At 37.1% G+C, this 21996-nt stretch overlaps 1 protein-coding gene across 1 annotated transcript in view; it reads right to left on the reverse strand.

The window, feature by feature from the left end:
• The window catches only part of LOC150018892 (uncharacterized), a 35210-nt gene that overhangs the window by 5364 nt on the left and 7850 nt on the right, over positions 1-21996 (reverse strand). The window contains exon 3 of the mRNA XM_090267337.1: positions 5977-6059. Within this exon, the coding sequence (XP_090123463.1) occupies positions 5977-6059 (83 nt within the window). The remainder of the gene's footprint in view (positions 1-5976; positions 6060-21996) is intronic.

Genomic DNA, 21996 nt, shown 5'->3' on the forward strand with positions numbered 1-21996 from the left:
AGTTTGAATTTATCCCTAAGTAAACAATGATGACATACCACAAGAATGCCAACATATGAGGTATTTCCAGACCACATACATGAGTTCTTGTGGTATTTTGATGCTGAAATAACTTCCTAATAATAACTCAGAAATATTTTGTTAAAAGGAATCTCCCTTTTTCCCTAGCCAGAATTTCACAAATAATAGAAATGAAAAAGGAAGTCCCTTATGTATCGACTACTTAAAGGAGGGCACAAAAATCAGAAACTACTGTCAGAAACTTAATAAGTTCCTATTTTGGTTTGAAAATGGACTCACTCATTCACTAATTCATACAACAAATAATAACTGAACACAAGGTATATACAAAGTACTATTTTATTATGAAGAGTTTTTGAAAAACGTGCCTGGGTCCCACTGCAGAATACTGACTTAGGTTCAGAAACCACTGGACCTGATGACCTTTAAGATTCTTTCCAATCCTGGAATTACTTTACTTGCAAATATTTTGTATACATACAACATTCAACAGGTTTTGGTGGGGGGCAGGCAGATGTATACATTAACCACCAACACTACATAGGGTAAAAACATTATTTCTATAAGATAGGTAAAGGTCCTCTTCCCCAGCACTAGGTACTCTTATTACTGACCCAGAGAAATTCATAGGAAATAGACTGAGATTACAGTTGATATACAACTGCAACTTAGTCTTTTTTCCCTGTGATTATTTTGACACAAACTCCACCGTATTTCTGAGTCAGGAATAAGGGGAACTGGCTCTAATGTAAGCACCAATTGTTGCAGAGGTGATGAGGAGGCAGGCGAGGGGCAGGAGGTGGTTGCACATTATCATACTGGTTCTCTAACTCAAAACAATCTCAGGAAGTCAGGCAAGTAAGTGTTAGCATTTTCTCTAACCTGGCATTTCATATATATCAGTTGTTCTCAATCCTATTAAACCATATGCCCCCTTTTTATGTAAAAGGTATGCATATACATTTATTTCAATTCCTCCTTTTTTTATCCTGAAATGAAAATGTATCAATTAAATACCCTAACAGTAATATAAAAGAAAATGAAATGAAAGTAATTAATAATAAATTATGTATTTCAATATGTATATGTTCGGGCACGACTATACTAAAAGATAATGAAGTAGTCAGATGCTTATACCTATTTATAATTAACACATTTAAATTTAAGAGAAGTAGGATAAGAAACCATTCCATGCAACAAGTACAGGAAAATGAAGCAAAGCCAAGTGATTTTCTGAAATGGTTTCAAACAATACAAAGTACAATTATCTCTTGATATGCAAGGTAGCTGCATTTCTGGAGATTTTACTGTTTTTTGAAACTATGCAAGAGTATATAAAACATTTAGTATTTATAGATAAAAGAGTTAAGTTATAGGCATAGATAATTATACAAAGGCTTTCTCTTCTTCACAAATACACCATATACGCGACATTGAAAAGCTATGCAGGAACCACACAATTCTTTGTTGTGTGGTTTGTCCTGTACATTACATGATGTCTAGCATCTCTGACCACTGCCTACTAAATCATTGAGACAAACTCAAAAGCTCTACAAAATTTCAAAATTACCTCTTAAAATTAGTACCTCCCTGTTGAGAACCACTGGTCTATATGAGCTTTCAGTGCTACAATTGTATTGTTACAGATTCTTGCCCTGGCTTAGGTAGTAGGTGGGCCACTGATGACCTCTGATCTCCGGCTATAGATTTTCTGATGTAAGGGTTACTTTAATTGAAAAGTCTAGCACACATCTATCCCAGAAGCTTCCAATATGAAATTTTCCTTTAACTGTTCCTTTTTATTTCTTTAGAAAAGTCAATAATAAAGCTATTTTTACCTATATAGCAGAATTAAAGACAGTTGTACTGATAATTCTGCCTCCCCTCTCTACCTCTTCTAAAAAATTACTTTCCCCTGAGTTTTCAAGGTAAGCAAGCTCAAACTGTGAAGCTATAACCATACTCTTTTCTCCATACTAATGCAAAGATACATACACTAATGCAAATAATCTAAAAGTTATTTAAATATGGTACTGAAATGTGTTACTGCATTGTTTAGTTATTTGGCAGAAGAATATCTTCCTAATTAAATTTTTATTAGGCTTCTATTAAAAGTAATTTACATTTCCTGATCAACCCAATAACTATAGCATGTGTTTTGGGGTACAGGCTGCCTGAGTCTGAGAAGTTGCTGACTACTGAGAATGACCTAAGTATTTTGAAAGTTTCAAGACTGGGATTTAGCTATATAATTTATTTTTGGCATTGAAAAAACTGCCATGCTTCCATATAGACTTTATGTTAAATTAACACATCATTCGTAGAAATACCAGGTATACCCTCAATTTAAATAAAGGTGATAAGACTTCTATTTACATAAAAGGATTCACAGATTAGTAGAAAATCATTACAGGATTCCTTTGGACATAAAACTTCTGAGTTATAATGCCACTTAAAAATTAATGAATAGGAGCATCCAGTCAAGATGGCACTGTAGGCAGACATGGCTTGCCTTTTCACACAACCACATCAAAATTACAGCTAAAATATAGAACAACCATCAGCCAGAGCCATCCGAAATTGAGTTGAATGGAAGTCTGACAACTACAGAATTAAAGAAACCACATTATTGAGACGGGGTGCAGAGTGTGGAACAGGCTAGTCTCACCCATGTGTGGTGAATAAAAATTCAGGTAGGATATCTCGGGAGCAAGGACTTCCAACCCCACACAAGGCTCCCCCAGCCCAGGGTTCCAGTGCCAGGAAGTTGAATCCTCACAACTTTTGGCTGCAAAAACCAGCGGGCATTGGGTCGGTGGAAGAAACTTCTGGAGACCCCAGCAGTTCCTCTTAAAGAACCTGCACATGGACTCACCTACTCAGATTCATGCCTTCTGAATGCCAGCACCAGGGTGGCAGCTTGAGAGGCACCAGTGGCATACAGGGAGGAACTGAAGTGTCTGGCACCAAGGCAAGCAGAGGCCATTGTCTCTTTTCTAAACCCTCCCCCCACAGAGCTGGCAAGCTGGTGCCATATCTGAGACTCCATCAACCTGACTAACACTATTTGACTGGCCATGGAGATCCCCAGAGACCCTGCCGCACCTAATTTACAGACACCACCCCGCACCTCCCAACCCTCCCCCCCATCCCCACCCTGCGCTCTGCCTGCCCACAAGCCAATTTTTCATATGAATAGCTGATCTTGGCTCATGCTTCACAACTTCCAAAATACTATCAAACAAACAACAGCTGGCCTCAGTGACTCGGGCCCAGCACTACAAGCAGTCAGCTTAGATTCACAGCTTGGCTTTGCCTGGGAATCTCCAAGCCCAGCACAAGTAGCAGCCATTTCAGATTGATTTATAGCTCAGGCTGGGAGCCCTTGGCAAAACACAGATGGGGGCTGACATTGGCCTGCAACACCCAGAAAACTCCAGGGTCAGCATACCCTATGGACAGCTACAGACCAAGCAGGAGCACCACCACCCTGCCCCTGCACAGCTGATTCTCCACAGCAGGCAGAGAGGTTGGGGATAAGTGCTCACAGCCAGTTCTTGCAGCTGACTGGCCTGGATAAATCCCTCCCATAGATCTGTCAACAGCAACAAAGGCTCAACTACAAGAGAAGGATATACTCAGCCTACATTAAGGGCACACATCAAGTACCCAGCTTGAGTGATAGGGGAGGCTGTGCCACTGGACCCAAAAGGCACTTATCATATTAGGTCATACTACCAATATATAGAGTCAAAGCAAGTCTACCTAATACACAGAAACAAACACAGGGAGGCTGCCAAATTGAGGAGGCAAAAAAATATGGCCCAAATGAAAGAACAGAACAAAACTCCAGAAAAAGAACTGAACAAATTTAGGTAGCCACCTTCTCAGATGCAAAGTTCAAGACACTGGTGATCAGGGTGCTCGGAGAAATGATTGAGTAAGGCCACAAAATAAAGGAAGAAGTGAAGGCTATACAAAGTGAAATAAAGACAAATATACCAGGAACCAACAGTGATAGGAAGGAAGCTGTGATTCAAATCAACGATTTGGAACAAAAGGAAGATATAAACATTCACCCAGAACAGAAAGAAGAAATAGGAATTGAAAAAAAAAAATGAGGAGAGGCTTAGGAACCTCTGGGACAACTTTAAACGTACCAACAACCAAATCACAAGGGTGCCAGGAGAAGAGGAAGAGTAAGAAATGGAAAACTTATTTGAAAAAATAAGGAAAGTAAACTTCCCTAATTTGGCGAAGGAAATAAAACATACAAGTCCAGGAAGCATATAGAGTCCCAAACAAGTTAGACCCAGAGAGGACCAAACCAAGACACATCATAATTAAAATGTCAAAGGTTCAAGATAAAGAGAGAATCTTAAAAGCAGCAAGAGAAAAGCAGAGAGTTACCTACAAAGGGGTGCCTATAAGACTGTCAGCTGATTTCTCAAAAGAAACTTCGCAGGCAATACAAGACTGGTAAGAAGTATTCCACATGATGAAAAGCAAGGACCTACACCCAAGATTACTCTATCCAGCCAAGCTATCATTTAGAATGGAAGGGCAGACAAAGTGCTTCCCAGACAAGGTAAAGCTGAAGGAATTCATCACCACCAAGCCCTCATTATATGAAATGTTAAAGGGACTTATTTAAGAAAAAGATCAAAACTATGAACACTAAAATGACAACAAACTCACAACTATCAAAAACTGAATCTAAAAAACAAAAACAAACTAAGCAAGTAACCAGAACAGGAACAGAATCATAGGTATGGGGATTATTTGGAAGGTATCAGCGGGGACGTGAAAGGGGGAGAAGGGGGAATGGTGCAGGGATCAAGAAGCATAATTGGTAGGAACAAAACAGGGGGATGTTAAGAACAGTATAAAAGTCCTGGCTGCTGTGGCTCAGTGGATTGAGCGTCGGCCTGCAAGCCAAGTGTAGCTGGTTTGATTCCCAGTCAGGGCACATGACTAGGTTGCATGTCAGGTCCCCAGTTGGGGGTGCGAGTGAGAGGCAACCACACAGTGATGTTTCTCTCCCTCTCTTTCTCCTTTCCCCTCTCTCTAAATATATAAAAAAATAAAATAAACAAATAAATAAATTATTTTAAAAAAAAGAATAGTATAGGAAATGGTGAAGCTAAAGAACTTACATGCAGAGCCCATGAAAATGAACTAAGGGGTAATGGATTGCTGGAAGGAAGGGGGGGCAAAGGGAAAAAACTGGGACAACTGTAACAGCATAATCAATAAAAAAACTTAAAAAGTAAATAGACATCTTGGAGAAAAAAATTAATGACTAAGTTAATGATTGAATATCCATTCAATTTCTACACATTATGAAAGATTTTTGTAAAATGTCATTGAAATAGTGTTCAGCCTCAATAGGTAAAATGATCATTTCAATAGATATTTAGTTTGTTTTTTCACTTCAAATTTCACTAATAAATTCACTAATTAATTTAACTAATAATGTCTAAAAGAAATCAACATTCCCTTTTTTAACAATCTTAATCTTTCTTCATATCTAAAATTAGTAAAAATTTCCCTTATAACCATGCACAGGGATCACCTTTTGATAAAGAACTAGACAAAGGCTTGTGTATGACCAAATATGTACGGTGGTTAAAATAACTCATATATTAGTATTCCTATTTTTGATCATTTTTTTATATAAACTTTAACAGTATGTGGACCTTTAATTTTTGTGTACTATGTGATGTGGGATCCACTTTTGAAATCAGTTTTAAAGCAACTGATCATATGTGCCAACTCTAAAATGCTCTGTGATTCACAAAATAAATAGACCTTATTAAATAACCTCAGAACAGAAGTCATATTTTCTATTATTAAACAGAGAATTCTGGTGCTGTTAAAAAAAAGAAGTAAATAACCCCACACATAAAAAATATGTAGCACATACAAAATGTATGATACAAATTTTTCACTTACTTGGTATTAGGATGTTTTTGTAGGGCTTTATCCAGGATGAGAGATGGAGCACTCCTCCTCCTTTCTGCTAGTGTTTTCATTTTCTGTTGAGAAAAGAATCATAATAAAGACCATGCAGCTTGTAAGAAAGTAAATGCCAATCTTCAATCAAATCCAGCAAGTTTTATATTGCCTCTCTTTGTCTATGAAGATGTTTGCAATCTCATCATGGAGATAAAATGATAACATCTAAACTAGGAAACTAAGTGTCAGCAAGTGGTACAGAAGTAAATTATTTTTTATGGTCTGAGAATAAGGTCAAATGCTGATCAGAGTATTTGGAGAAAGCTTTATCATAACCATTACCACCCTTTTCAGCTAACATACATATTGCTTATTATGTGCTAGGCCCTATGCTAAAGGCAGAACAGGATTATCTCATTTTTACTCCAAAATGTCATCAAAGTAGGTTCTACTATCTGTATTATAGGAAGGGTAGGCCCCAAAATGGGTTTCAAGAATAGACAGGATTTGAAGAGATCAAGTAAAGAGGGGAGAAAACAGTTAAAGCAAAATGGAGAATAGATTCTTACTCATTTAATAGACCTTTAAATATGCACAGATTTGGAAATACCTTTTCCAAATATTTTTTTTTTTACTGTAATATTTTTATAAAAAGGACTTTCACCCTGACTGGTGTGGCTTAGTGGGTTGGGCATCATCCTGCAAACTAAAAGGTCAATGGTTCAATTCCCAGTCAGGACACATACCTGGGCTGTAGGCCAGGTCCTCAGAATGGGGTGTGTGACAGACAACTGATCAATGTTTCTCTTGCACATCAATGTTTCTCTCTCTCTTTCTCCCTCCCTTTCTCCCTCCCTTTCCTCTAAAAATAAATAAATAAAATCTTAAAAATAAACAAATAAAAAGGACCTTTTCCCCTTTTTTCTAGGTATTCTATAAGTATAGAATTAACTGAATAATTCAAGTACTCTGTTTCAGAGGACCTTAAATTTGTGGTAAATGAGATTTTATTTAGCTTGAGTTATCCATGTAATTACTTTCTAAATTCAATCATATATTTAATAAATCTAGATAGACTAAGAGGGCCTGCCAGTGAATATGGATGAGTAAAATTAATAATAGTCACAAAGAGCCATGAGTGAAGTTCAGGATGTCTTACCAAAGTCATCCTTTTGCTCTACTCTACCACCCTTCCCTGGCCAGAGGTCTCACCCACGGCCTCAGGTCTAGGCCAGCCATGCTTGGGAACTGGATGCTGCTCTAAGAAGAACCACCTAAGACTAATCTGCTCAGTATCAGCATCACATGACATGATTCATATAGGAACTGCTTCACAGTTGCTAAAATAAAACCTAGACCCTAGCTTAGGAAAGAGGTAGAATCATCCAGTGAGAGAGGGGTGGTGAACTTCTTTGGCACAGTTCTTATCCCCCAACTCACCATGCCCCTCAAGGATCTCCTCCAAAGTATTGGTGTCATCAGTGCCATGGCCTGAGGGTTGCAGTTTCCCATTAATCTTTTGGCTCACATGTGGAATGCATGCCCAAACCTCCTTCATATAGCTCAGATAGCAAATGAAACAATTATATAAAACATTAATAAAGGACAAAAAAACAGATAAGAAATGCAGAATAACACATTTCTCAAAAGGTTATTAACCATGTATCAGTTTCAGGGCAGATTAAATTGTATACAATTATTTGTACAATATGTATGAGTATTTGGTGCCTTCCTTCTGGAGAGAAAACCCACCCATAGTTTCATCAGAGTTCTATAATTGTCTGTAATTCCTCCCAACCCCAATGATTTTGATAGCCTTCTTCATATATTATAGCTTGTAAACCTCATCCACTGTTTCCATTAGTCACACCTCTTGGGAACATAACTCTCAGGAACCTAACGCCTCAAGGCTAGTGGGACTTTGGAGGTTACAGGAGAAGGGAAATTGGGAAGACAAGTACCTCCCCAAGTGAAGAGTCTCAATAATGGAAGACTGCATCAATTTTTACTTAGAAAGGTGGCAGTTGGTTCATGTGCAGATTTTATCTGGGATTCTGTGTCACCTTCAGGTCTGGGCTTGCTTCATGCTCACTATTCTGACTCCTTTATTCAGGATCTGTTCACTATGCTTTGAACTTTGAAATAATATGCCCAATCCTTTTAAACTTGTCTTGGTCCCTTAACCTTCTGACTCTCTGGACCTTAAGGTTCTGCCCAGCCTACCTTGAAATGGAGTGGGGGAGGGAGATCATTTCTGGACCTATCTCAGTAGTCTTATTTCTGCTGCCCATAACTGCATGAAACCACTCACTATCAGCAGTTCCAAGCTCCTAAACTAGATCTTCATTAACATATCATTTCTAATTCTGAGCTCCTTGGCTTTCACATTTATAAAGAATTTGGAAAGGGTTCAAAAGACAGTCATAAAAATGACTTAAAATGTGGAGGGAAAAAAGGACCTATGGGAAAAGTTAAACTGATCTGAAATTCTTCATTTGGAAACATTAACAATCTCCAAGTTAAAGTAGAATTATAATATGGAGGATAGGAAGTTATCTTCCAAGGAAGATAAGGCAAAAAGAAATTGCTAAACTGTAGACTGTGAATCCAACTTGGTCTTGGGTAGTGGCTCTTTGAGATATTTACAAAAGCTATGAACTAAATTATGGACATAATTTCAGATGGCTCAGAAACTCACATAATATGAATTCCTTAAGGATTCATGAAACCCAAATATTAAACCTTCTGATATAAAGAAATCTTTCTGAGTTGATGGCTGTTAAACATGATAATCAAAAACGGGTGACATATTTTCTTCTGTAAAGATGCTTTTAAAATGGTTTCCCATGCAGACCTAATATAGAGGACCATTTTTATACATAGTAGTAAGATTGTGTTTTCTTAGTTATAACATTGCCAGAATGGAGTGTATCTACCTCATCTAGTGTACTCATATTCAGGAAAGTGCAATCAAACTACAGGCAGAATATTATTTTTGAGATCCTATTGTTTGTACTGAAATTTACTTTACCACTAATGAGATATGCAACTCAAGGCAATCCAGTTACTTCTCTAGCCCTCCATTTCCTTATCTAGAAAAAGAAATTTTGACCTACATAGTTTCTTAGGTACCTTCTATTTCTGATATTCTCATGTTAAGTGTCCACCGAAGGCTCACCCTGGATTTCCAAGAAAATAAACATTACCTACATTACACATTTAGAATTCAGAAGATTCACTTCTCTGCTAAGTAGTAAGTCTTAGAAGTTGCCAACATGAGGGCTTAATAAGTAGATTTAGGTATTAATTCATTCAAAATACACAGATCTCTTTTAAAAAAATATTTTATTGTTGTTCTGTTACAGTTGTCCCAATTTTCCCCCTTGTCCTCTTCCACCCAGTTCAGTCCCCATACAGCTCTCTCTCCCTCTTTTTTTTTTATCCTTACCCAAGGACATTTTTCATTGCTTTTACAGAGAGAGGAATGGGGTGGGGAGGTAGAGATGGAGAGACAGACAGATATTGATGTGAGAGGAAAACATCAATTGTTTGCCATCAGTTGCCTCCTGTAAATGCCCCAACTGGGGATCAAACCTGCAACCCAGGTATGTGCCCTGACCGGGAATTGAATCCACAACCTTTTGGGGTACAGGAAGACGTTCGGACCAACTGAGCCACAGCAGCCAGGGCCAGATCTCTTTCTTCTGCTCAAAAGTATAGCAAAATAAAGGGCCAATAGTAACTTTTAAACAAATTTGCACATCAAAGAATTTGTTCTCAGGCAATAAAGACTTGGATTTTCTTTCTGTTTATAATCACTGTGTGAAATAGAATGCATGGAAATAGAATAAGGCTACTGATTACTTTACAAATGTGTAAGAGTATAAACTTGTCGGGATAGGTTGAGACTATCCTTATATTAGTACCAACAAATTTATCAGTTGTTCAGTAACAGTAAAGACTATGATTCTTTGCCTCACAGGAAACAGAAAGTAGATTTAAAACTGTATATTTTCTGTGTTAGCTTAAAAATCACAACTCACAGTGTGATTTTTCAGAATATCCATAAGAAAATGGTCATATCCAGATGACCTCAGAAATATTTAATGTCATTCTGAAACGGAATATTTTTAAAAGACAATATTATTTTCTAAATTGATAAACTACACATTAGGCAAAAATTCAATTGCTTTAATCTTTTGGGAACAATTTTCTTTATATCATACACTTTATCTAGTCTTATGTAGCCCAAAAAACTAAACAAGAGTTTTATATAAACTAAAAAACAAACATAAACAGCCTTTATTTATTCCTCCACTCTAAATGGGAAGGATGAGGAGAAGCTTGGGAAAACTTATAAAAGGAAATAAATAGCAATAGAATTTTAAAAACTGCTGTGCTTTTACTAAGAGGTATTTATTAGGAAAGTAGACGATGAATACTAGAGAGGAATTAGATCTTTGATTTTTTAAGCTATCTCCTCTGTATTGAAAGCAAAAAACCTATTCTTCCAAAGAATAAATGAATAGAGGTCATAATTAAAGATAAGAAACAAATGTCTATAATTAATTTTTAAAAAATATTTCAGTAACACAGAACTCTAGCAACATCACCAGCTAATCTGCTGGGTGCTTTCCACTTCAACTCTCTTTTAATCATTTGGATTAACTATATATTCAATTTCTTGTATTCTTAGCTTGCTTTACATACTATGCTTCAGTTATAGCCTTTCATATTACATTGTTTATTTTTCTGCACTGTTCTAGAAAGCAGGGACTATGTCTTCTTTCCAAACTATCTCCCATCTTTCTACAATCATCTACTGGAACTCTAATCTGCAGCAGGCCTAATTTTCATTCCCAAATCACAGTACAATGCCTGGCAAAAACTATACACCCAATAAGTGAAGTTTTTATGTCAACTTTAAAATCCACTCATTCTCCACATCTATACCACTGTCCTCAAATACACACACAGGAAAACAAACCAACCAAACTTTGGGGGCTCTGCTGGAGGTGATCATTAACAAAACGTAAATACTTGCAATGGAACAGAATGGTAAGAGTCATGTTTGCACAATGCAAACTACATCTTTTGACACTGTTGATATTTACCACTTTGAGCTACATGATAAACATCTGTCTGATGATAAGTTTAATTTCTTTCCAATAAATGGTGCAAGGACAACTGGTTACCCACATGCAAAAGAATGAAGCTGGACTCCTATCACACACCACATACAAAACTTAACTCAAAGTGGTTCAAAGATTTAAAGGTAAGAACAGAGTCTATAAAAATTTTAGAAGAAAACACAAGCAGAAATATTTCTGATTTTGGATTAGGTAATGGTTTCTTAGATATGACACCAAAAGCACAAGCAACTAAAGAAAAAATAAATTAGAAATGACTGTCAAGAGAAAAAACTTCTGTGCTTCTAAGGACACTATTAAGAAAATAAAACCCACAAAATGGGAGAAAATTTCTGCCATTCACAAGAGATCTGTATCTAGAATATATAAAGAACTGTTACAATTCAATAAAGACAAGCCAATTTTTAAATGGGCAAAGGATCTAAAGGGACAGTTCTCTAAGAAAGACATACAATAGCCAATAAACACATGAAAAGATGTTCAACATTATTAGCAAATCAAAAACATGAAGCACCACTTTATACTCATCAGGATACATTCATCAAGATGATTATAATAAAAAACCCACTTCAAGTCACATCATAAGTAAAATGGCAACATTCAAAGACAAAGACAGAATCCTAAAAGCAGCAAGAGAAAAACAGCAAATAGCTTACAAGGGAGTTCTGATAAAGATATCAACGAATTTCACAACGGAAACATTACAAGCCAGAAGGGAGTAGTCAAAAATATTTCAAGCAATGAAAAACAACGGCCTACAACCAAGAATACCCTACCCAGCAAGGCTCTCATTCATATTGGAAGGTGAAATAAAAAGTTTCCTAGGCAAAGGAAGACTAAAAGAATACATCTCCACCAAACCACCATTGCAAGAGATGCTAAAGGGAATGTTTAAGAAAAAGAAGAAAAAAAGAAATGCGGAACACAGGTACAAAGGGAAATGAATAAATACATGTCAATAATAACCTTAAATGTAAATGGATTAAATGCTCCAATTAAAAGACATAGGGTAACAGAATGGATAAGAAAACAGGACCCACATATTTGCTGTCTACAAGAAACACACCTCAAAACAAAAGATTTACACAGACTGAAAGTAAAGGGATACAAAAAAGTATGCCAAGCAAACGGACATGAAAAAAAAGCTGGGGTAGCAGTACTCATATCAGACAAAACGGATTTCAAAGCAAGGGCAATAAATAGAGACAAAGAAGGACATTTCGTAATACTTAAGGGAACAATCCATCAAGAAGATATAACACTGGTAAACATATATGCACCCAACATAGGAGCACCCAAATACATAAAGCAAATACTAGAAGACCACAAGAAGGATATTAAGAGCAACACACTCATAGTAGCGGACTTTAAAACTCCATTATCAACAATAGACAGATCTCTGAAGCAAAGAAACACCAAGGATACACAGGCATTGAACAACACACTAAACCACATGGACTTAACTGATATATATAGAACTTTTCACCTCAAAGAAACAAAATATACATTCTTTTCAAAGGAACATGGGACATTTTCAAAGATAGACTACATGATAGGACACAAAACAAGCCTCAACAAATTCAAGAAAATTGAAATCATATCAAGCATCTTTTCAGACCACAATGCCTTGAAACTAAAAATCAACCTCAGAGAAAAAAACCAAAGACACCCAAACTCATGGAGAATGAATAACATGCAATTAAATAATGAATGGGTTAACAATGACATCAAAGAGGAAATCAAGAAATTTCTAGACACTAATGACAATGAACACACAACAGCCCAAAACCTATGGGACACAGCAAAAGCAGTCCTAAGAGGGAAGTTCACAGCAATACAGGCATATCTGAAAAGGCTAGAAGAATCTCAAATAAAAAACCTAACCCTAAAGCTACAAGAACTAGAACAACAACAACAAACAAAGCCTAGGGCAAGAAGAAGGAACGAAATCATCAAGATCAGAGCAGAATTAAATGACATAGAGACCAAACAAACAATTCAAAAGATCAACAAAACTAGGAGCTGGCTCTTTGAAAAAATAAACAAAATCAACAAGCCTTTAGCCAGGCTTATCAAGAAAAATAGAGAGAAGACCCAAATAAACAAAATCAGAAACAAAAAAGGAGAAATCAAGACTGATACCACAGAAATGCAAAGGATTGTAAGGAATTACTACAAACAAGTGTATGGCAAGAAATTTGACAACCTAGAAGAAATGGGCAAATTTCTAGAAACATACAACCTTCCAAAACTGAATCAAGAAGAAGTAGAAAGTCTCAACAGACCAATAACAAAGAAGGAAATTGAAACAGTAATCAAAAATCTCCTGGCACACAAAAGCCCTGGACCGATGGCTTCACAGGAGAATTTTACAACACATTTAGGGAAGAACTAACTCCTATCCTCCTCAAACTATTCCAAAAAATCCAAAAAGAGGGAAGACTCACAAACGCTTTCTATGAAGCCAGTATTACCCTAATTTCAAAACCAGGTCAAGACACAACAAAGAAAGAAAACTACACGCCAATATCACTGATGAACATAGATGCTAAAATCCTCAACAAAATACTGGAAAATAGGACCAGCAATACATCAAAAAGATCATACACCACGATCAAGTGGGATTCATCCCAGGGATGCAAGGACAGTTTAATATTCACAAATCAATAAACGTAATACATCACCTAAACAAAATGAAAAACAAAAATCACACAATCATATCAATAGATGCAGAAAAAACATTTGATAAAGTCAACACACATTTATGATGAAAACACTAAGCAAAATGGGAATAGAGGGAGCATACCTTAACATAATTGAGGCTATCTATGAGAAACCTGAAGCCAACATCATACTCAGTGGACAAAAACTGAAAGCATTCATGCTGAGATCAGGAACAAGACAAGGATGTCCACTCTCTCCACTTCTTTTCAACATAGTGTTGTAAGTCCTAGCCACAGCAATCAGACAAGACAAAGAAATAAAAGGCATCCAAATTGGGAAAGAAAAAGTAAAACTATCATTATATGCAGATGACATGATAGTATACATAGAAAACCCTATTAATTCCAATAAAAGAATACTCGATATAATAAGTGAATTTGGGAAAATAGCAGGGTACAAAATAAATATACAGAAAACTAAGGCATTTCTGTATACCAACAATAAAATATCAGAGACAGAGGCAAAAAAGAAAATACCATTTACTATAGCAACAAGAAAAATAAAGTACCTAGGAATAAACTTAACCAAAGAGATAAAAGACCTGTACTCGGAAAATTACGTAACATTGAAGAAAGAAATTAAGGAAGATACAAATAAATGGAAGCAAATACCATGTTCATGGATGGGAAGAATCAACATCATCAAAATGGCCATACTACCCAAAGCAATTTACAGATTCAATGCAATCCTTATTAAAATACCAATGACATATTTCACAGACCTAGAACAAATACTCTAAAAATTCATATGGAACCAAAAAGACCCCGAATAGCAAAAGCAATCTTGAGACAGAAGAAGATAGCAGGAGGAATCACGATACCAGACATCAAACAATACTACAAAGCCACTGTGATCAAAACAGTCTGGTACTGGCATAAGAACAGACATATAGATCAATGGAACAGAATAGAGAGTCCAGAAATAAATCCAGGACTATACAGTCAACTAATACTTGCTAAAGGAGAAAGGAACATAAAATGGAGTGAGAAGAGCCTCTTCAACAAAGGGTGCAGGGAGAACTGCACAGGGACGTGCAAAAAAATGAAACAAGATGGATCAAAGACTTAAATGTAAGCTGTGACACCATAAAACTCCTAGAGGAAAACATAGGTAGGAAAATTTCAGATATCCCACGTAACAATATTTTCATGGATACATCTCCTAAGGCAAGAGAAATAAAGAAAAAAATAAACAAATGGGACTGCATCAAACTAAAGAGTTTCTGCTCAGCAAAAGGAAACATCAGCAAGGTGAAAAGGAAACCAACCATATGGGAAAACATATTTGCCAATGATATCTCAGACAGGGGACTGATCTCCAATATATATAAAGAGCTTATATGACTCAACATCAAGAAAACAGACAACCCAATTAAAAAATGGGGACAGGACCTGAACAAACACTCTCTGAAGAGAACATACAGAAGGTCCATAGACACATGAAAAAATGCTCAACATCACTAGCCATCAGAGAGATGCAAATAAAAACCACAATGAGATACCACTTTACACCAGTCAGAATGGCCATCATCAACAAATCAATGAACAACAAGTGCTGGCGAGGATGTGGAGAAACGGGAACCCTACTGCACTGTTGGTGGGAATGCAGACTATGGAAAACAGCCACTATGGAAAACAGTATGGAATTACCTCAAAAAACTAAAAATGGAACTGCCTTTTGAACCAGCGGTTTCACTGCCTGGATTATACTGAAAAATCCTAAAACCCTAATTCAAAAGAACTTATGCACCCCTATGTTCATAGCAGTACTGTTTACAATAGCTAAGTGCTGGAAACAGCTTAAGTGCCCATCTGTAGATGAGTGGATCAAAAAACTGTGGTACATTTACACAATGGAATACTGTGCAGCAGAGAGAAAGAAGGAACTCCTGCCATTTGCAACAATATGGATGAAACTAAAGAGAATTATGCTTAGTGAAATAAGCTGACAAAGAAAGAAAAATACCATATGATATCACCTAATACAGGAAACCAAAGAACAACATAAACAAACGAACTAAACAGGACAAGGAGCAGAATAACAGTCAATAAGGGGGAGGGGGAAGAGAGAGAAGGGGGATAAGTAAGGGAAGGGTTTAGTCAAGGAATGTGTATAAATGACTTACGGACATGGACAACAGGGAGGGATATGATTGTTGAAGAACGGGTGGGCTGGGTGGGGGGGAGCAATGGGGTAAAATGGGACAACTGTAATTGAAAAACCAAAAAATAAAATTAAAAAAAAATATGACTATAATAGAAAAGACAGCTAAATAATAATTGTTGACAAGGATGTGAATACATGGGACCCCCCATCTCCCAATCATGTTTCTAATCTAAACTTATCCTGCTGGTGGGAACTGTAAAATGGTTCCATTGCTTGGAAAACAGTTTGGAAGTTTTACAAATGGCTAAAGATAGATACTATATGATCCTGCAATTCCTAGCTACATACAAGAGAAATAAAAACATGTCCACACAAAAACATGAATGTTCACAGCAGCAGTATTAATTTACAGTAAAAAAATAGAGACAATTCCAATGTACATTAACTGACTAATGAATAAACAAAATGTGGTATATACATAAAATGGAGTATTACTTGGCAATAAAAGTACTGATATGTGCAACAACATGAATGACTCTTGAAAACATATGCTAATTAAAAGAAGTCAATCTCAAAGGACCACATATTATATGATTCCACTTATATAAAATATGCAGAATAAACAAATCCATAGAAACTTAAAGTAGATTAGTGTTTGCCTGGGACTTGGGGAGATGAGGGGACTGGGATGTGATGGCTAAGGGGTGTGGTGATTCTTTTGGGGGTTATTCTAAAATTGACTATGGGGATGGATTCACAATTCTGTGAATAGATTAAAAGCCATTGAATTTTACAGTTTGAGTAAATGAACTGTATGGTAAGCAAGTTATATCTCAATAAAGCTATTAAAAATGCCAACTATCAAATTCCTAAATCATTGGGTTCCATTCCAGCAAACTGGGTCATAAGCAGAAGATATAATTTTCTTTATTTGTATAACAGTCATCTGAAGTATAATACATAAGGATAGAATTTATTTATTTGCTTTTTGTCCAACATGTTTCTGTACTAAATGTCTGAGTGGCTGCCCATTTGAATTCCTTGAAGAGGTGAGGAACAAGGTTGGCTGTCTATTGTGACTTGCGACCATTCCTACCCCATTCCTCCAGTGCCCTGCTCAGTCTTTCCATGGAGTAAATTCTCAGTGCCTGTGTGGTAAGTCAATGAATTAACACCGACTGTATCCGAGAGTGTGCCTCTGTAGGAAACTGCAGTTGTAAACAGGTAACTTAAGAAAAAAAGTTTTTTTTTCTTCTGTTTTCTACAAGCCAGATAACACTGTCACATAAAAAACTTGATGTAGTCTCTCATTAGAGTTTGAACTTCATGTCAACCAAGAGATACAGTAGTTTTTGAAACATCTAAATATGGTTATTCTTAGTTTATATTAAAGGAAAAGAAAGCCTATCAAAAGAAAGGAGCAGGATGAAAGGTTTAAGTCAGGTGCACTGTGATTTTTCATACTTTGTTATTTTTCCAGTCACTTTATGAGGAAAAGTTCAAGCACTGCAGTTGAATTTAAGTTACATGTGCTGAAGTCGCTTTCAAACATTTAAAATTAGCATAGAATTAAAATAAGGTCTTTGATGGAAGTTTTTAAATATTCTAAAGTTTTAAGGCTAGAAAAAATATTTAATCACATTTGCAAATTAGCTTATTCAAACTTGCCTATTAATCCTTCTGTGGCTAGTCTGTACCTCGTCTTATCTTCCTAGATGCCTGCAGCATTTATTTGTGGAGACAAAACTCAAAGACACTGGTTCTGCAAGGTAACAAGAAAATTATTCTTAACCTTACACCCTGCTTCTAAGGTCCTATTATCACAAAAATGTTTTGACCACTGGGTGAGCTGAAGCTTCTCACTATTGTCAGTTTGGTCTCTGATGAGTACGATCTCCTATTTACTCATGATCATCCCATCCAGAATCACTTTGAAATTTAATTAAAACAAATGTCATCACAACACAGACTACTGTAAAGGAATAAAAGTTTTCTAGCAGACATTGGGCCTAAATTCTAGACCCTGATTCTATCACTTAACTTCTCGGAGTCCTCTTTGTAAAATGACATAACTATCTAATCTACGACAAAGATCAAATTAAGGTTATAGATGTGGAAAGCACCGTGATGGTGTAATGCTTTAGAGTACACAAGTACTGTACATAAATACACATGAGGACAGTAGAACTCCCCTTATACATTATTCTTTCTCTGCCTCTGCCCCACCCATGCAGTCTTCTGGAGTACCACTATGGACCTTCACGTTGGCTGGACTTTCTTCTTCGGCAAAGGCAACAGTTTCAACATGCAGTCACAATTCCCTGTCAGCAGCCCCCTGCAGTAGGCAAGGTCACTCACCAACGCTCAGTCCCTCATGATCCCTTTCAGGGCATGGCTTCCCTACATTTTTCACATTATGCCCCATACAAAGTGATATTATTTGTACATCCATGACACTATAATAATAACAAAAAAAGCTCTGGTTGCCTCAGTACTTATCTACCTGCCTGAAGGCTAAGAGGCTGAATGTATCAGATACATCTGCAATGGCTGGGAAACTGCCTTAAGGCAACTTCCCACTTTCCTCCCACAGAGTCAAACAGTATGGTGATCAAGTCCAAAAACCATAATGCTAAAAGAATATATCAAATAAGAATACAAAAACAGGCCCATGTCTATCCAGATTCAGATAGAGAATAACCTAGTAATTGCTACTGTTGGAGCTGAGGTTCAAGAGGGTGAATATAGGGGTATAAAAGAAAATACAGACACCTGTCTTAGGTATAAAGTAGGACCCAGGTAAACAGGGAAAGAAAAAGGCTGCAGAACAGTTGAGCTCTTCAGATCTTTGAAATATGAGCTGATGTGGGCACATTCCATTTTCAGAGTCCACACACCAGTGACCAGATATCCAAAAATGGTTTTACCTTTCAGTTGTGCCATGTGACAGCTGTCTGTCAAAATTAGGTCAAAGCTGCTCAGCACAGCACTGACATACAGTGCTGATAGGGCTATTTCTGCTGTTGGTTGGATGTTTCTAATCTAAAAGTGTCCTAGATAAAGAAAATAAGACTGAAACAAAATTATAAAATAAACCAGGCAGTGTTGCCTATATGCCCCATTATTGGGGGCTGACAGAAAGCTGTTGCCTCTGCTCCCTTTCCAGACTCCCACACTGAGGCTAAGTTCCGTAAGTAAAGCTAAACATTATCTCTATCCTAGGTTGCTTCAGAAAGCAGCTGCAGTTGCCGTTACCAAACTGAGCATTCACCCTGCAGGCTTTCTCCACGCATCAGAATCTGGATAGTCCCGTGATCTAGAACACTTGAGATAACAACAGAAAGAACAGAAGAGCCAACCTTTCACTCAATGAAAGTTTATTTTAGAGTAGTCAGCTCAGGCTACCATAACAAAATAATAGACTGGGTGTTATTTTAAACAACAGACATTTCTCACAATTTTGAGACTGGGAAGCCCAAGGTCAAGGTGCCCACAGATTGGGTTCTTGTGAGGGCCCTTTTCCTCATTTGCAGACAACAGCTTTCTTGCTCTATCCTCACATGGGGGACAGAGAGAGAAAGAGCAAACTCTTTGGTCTCTGATAAGGGCATTAAAACCATCATGGGGTTTGGTTCTCATGACATCATCTAACCTAATTATCTCCCAAATGCCCCGACCTCCAAATACTATCATACTGGGGATTGGAGCTTCAACATATGAGTTTGCAGGGACACATTCAGTCCATAGCAGAGGTTTCTGCCAAATACTCTGGAGATATGAGGGTTTGAGTCATGAGACTCTATCAAATCACAATTAAATGTGTGTGTGTATATATATACATATTTATCCTCAAAGCACTATGTATATGAGTATATATATATATACATTTAGGTATCGTCGTCGTCGGCAGCCGTCCATCTCGAGAGACGATGGTGTAGCTTCTTAAGAGTCTATCTGCACCGCCGAGAATGGCTGTGCAGTCTGACTCGGGAGTGACACGGTATCTGTCTCCTCCCGTGTTGAATCGACATCTTGCGATGACGCTGGAGTGTCCTCTCCAGTGAAGCTGAAGCTACAGAGCCTGGGCAGGGTGATATGGAGGGTCTGCTGTTGCCCATGCAGCAGACCCCCCCTCTCTTCGCAGCTGAAGGGTCCAAGGGAAAGACGGAGTCAATACAGCTTGGCTTCAGGTGCGCCGCAGGAGTTGCCGGTGTTGACGGTGTTGACTACAACGTCAAACCGCCTTAGGGACTCCGGCTCCGGATTTTCTGTTGGGGTTTACTCCCTTAGCCTTTCCTCTGAAGAGGTATGCCGCAAGGCAGCGGAGGTTTTTTGGAATCAGAGTTTTCCTTCTCTGACATTTAGGTATATATATAGTATATAACATGTTTTGGTGGCATTTTAAATTGAAACCTAGTATATTTTTAAATACAGCTTCTAGGAAGGCAAACTTTATAATCACATATCTTTGTTAAATTATATGTGGTACTATAAGGCACAAGATGTCTTTACTTTGATAAGAACATCCACTAAGTTCTGGATAGCTGGAGGAGAACTATGAAAGAATCAGACACCTAAATTATTAAAGTTGGAGGTTTCATTTTCTGCAGGTATTATCAGTTACCTCACTTCTTCCAATCTACTGAACATGTTCCACCTTTTGCAAGGCAGACTTTTTACCAAATCATAACCTGGAACGATGCTGAAATCACAGGAAGTGAAAAATTGCTTCACAACAATCTTTACTTTAACCAAAAGCAACAACTGCATTATTTAGGTATCTGTGAATTTTCAGTCTATAGTTATAACTCTCTACTTTAACTTGGAATGCTAAATATTCAAAATTAATAATTACTTTATACACAAATGTGTAAAATTAAAACTGTCTTTAACTTGCATGTTATAAAGCATACAATAGAGTTACAAAAAATTAATTTTTCTTTTGCTATGTTAAAGTGCACTATTGTGTTCACATGTTAAGTAAAAACATCTATGGAAGCAAGTTTTCTTCCTGTATTTAAGATTCATGATATGAAATGTTCACTGAATGGATAAGTTTTCAGCTGGGTTTCCCACATATCATTTTCCATGATGGAATCATCTGAGGCATCGGATTCAGTGCACCCCTACATAACTTTGAATAATTTTATGAGTTTGGAGAATATGCCAAGCTTTCCAACAGAAAGCAAGACTTACATACCAGCATGGGAAGCAAGCCTGGCTGAAGAGCTCCTGAAACAGAAAGGCTTTCGATAAAACATATGAAAATGACATATCAAGGCATAAAAATCAGAACTTTCCAAAGTAATTAGACCAATGATTGTATCATTGTTGCTGTTAGTCAGTACTGACTGGGATAGTTAATTTAACAATTCCAGGTATGTCTGTAAAGCTACTTCGGATGAGATTCATATTTGAATAGCTAAACTCAGTAAAGGAGATTATCCTCACCAAAGTGAGTAGGCATCATTCAATCCCTTAAGAACCAGTTTTTTTAGAACAAAAAGTGGAGGAAGGAGGAATTCTCCCCTCTCTCCAACCTCCCCCGCCCACCCCCTCAGTGTTGAGCTGGGATGTCTTATCTCATCTTTTCTTGTCCTCAGGAAAAAGTGGTGGTGAATTACACCATTGGCTTTCCTGGACACTTCTATTAGTTTGTTTTTCTGGAGAACCCTGAAGAATACGTTTACTTATTGGCAACAATGGATATAATATTCAATGGTAAATGGAAAGGGTAGAAAGTCTGTTCTCCAAAGAGTAAAGTTACTTCTCAGAAGAAATACATACAAGTTTTCCTCAGCTGGTTATATAAAATTCAAATGTACTCTCTCCTACATCTTATGTTACAAATAATAACAAATACACCTATAGTCTAGCTGGCAATAAAAATAGAGTTGGAAGACCTGGGTTCAAATTCCAGCTCTGCTGCTTACCACATGTACTCTTGGCAGGGCTCAGTTCCTTCTTACACAAGAGTAAATTAATAATACCCATCTCATATAATTTATATGTATTACATATAAAACACTTAAAGAGG

The sequence above is a fragment of the Furipterus horrens genome, unplaced genomic scaffold (assembly GCF_987537825.1).
Source record: "Furipterus horrens unplaced genomic scaffold, mFurHor1.1.pri manual_scaffold_2, whole genome shotgun sequence".
Classification (NCBI taxonomy): Eukaryota; Metazoa; Chordata; class Mammalia; order Chiroptera; family Furipteridae; genus Furipterus; species Furipterus horrens.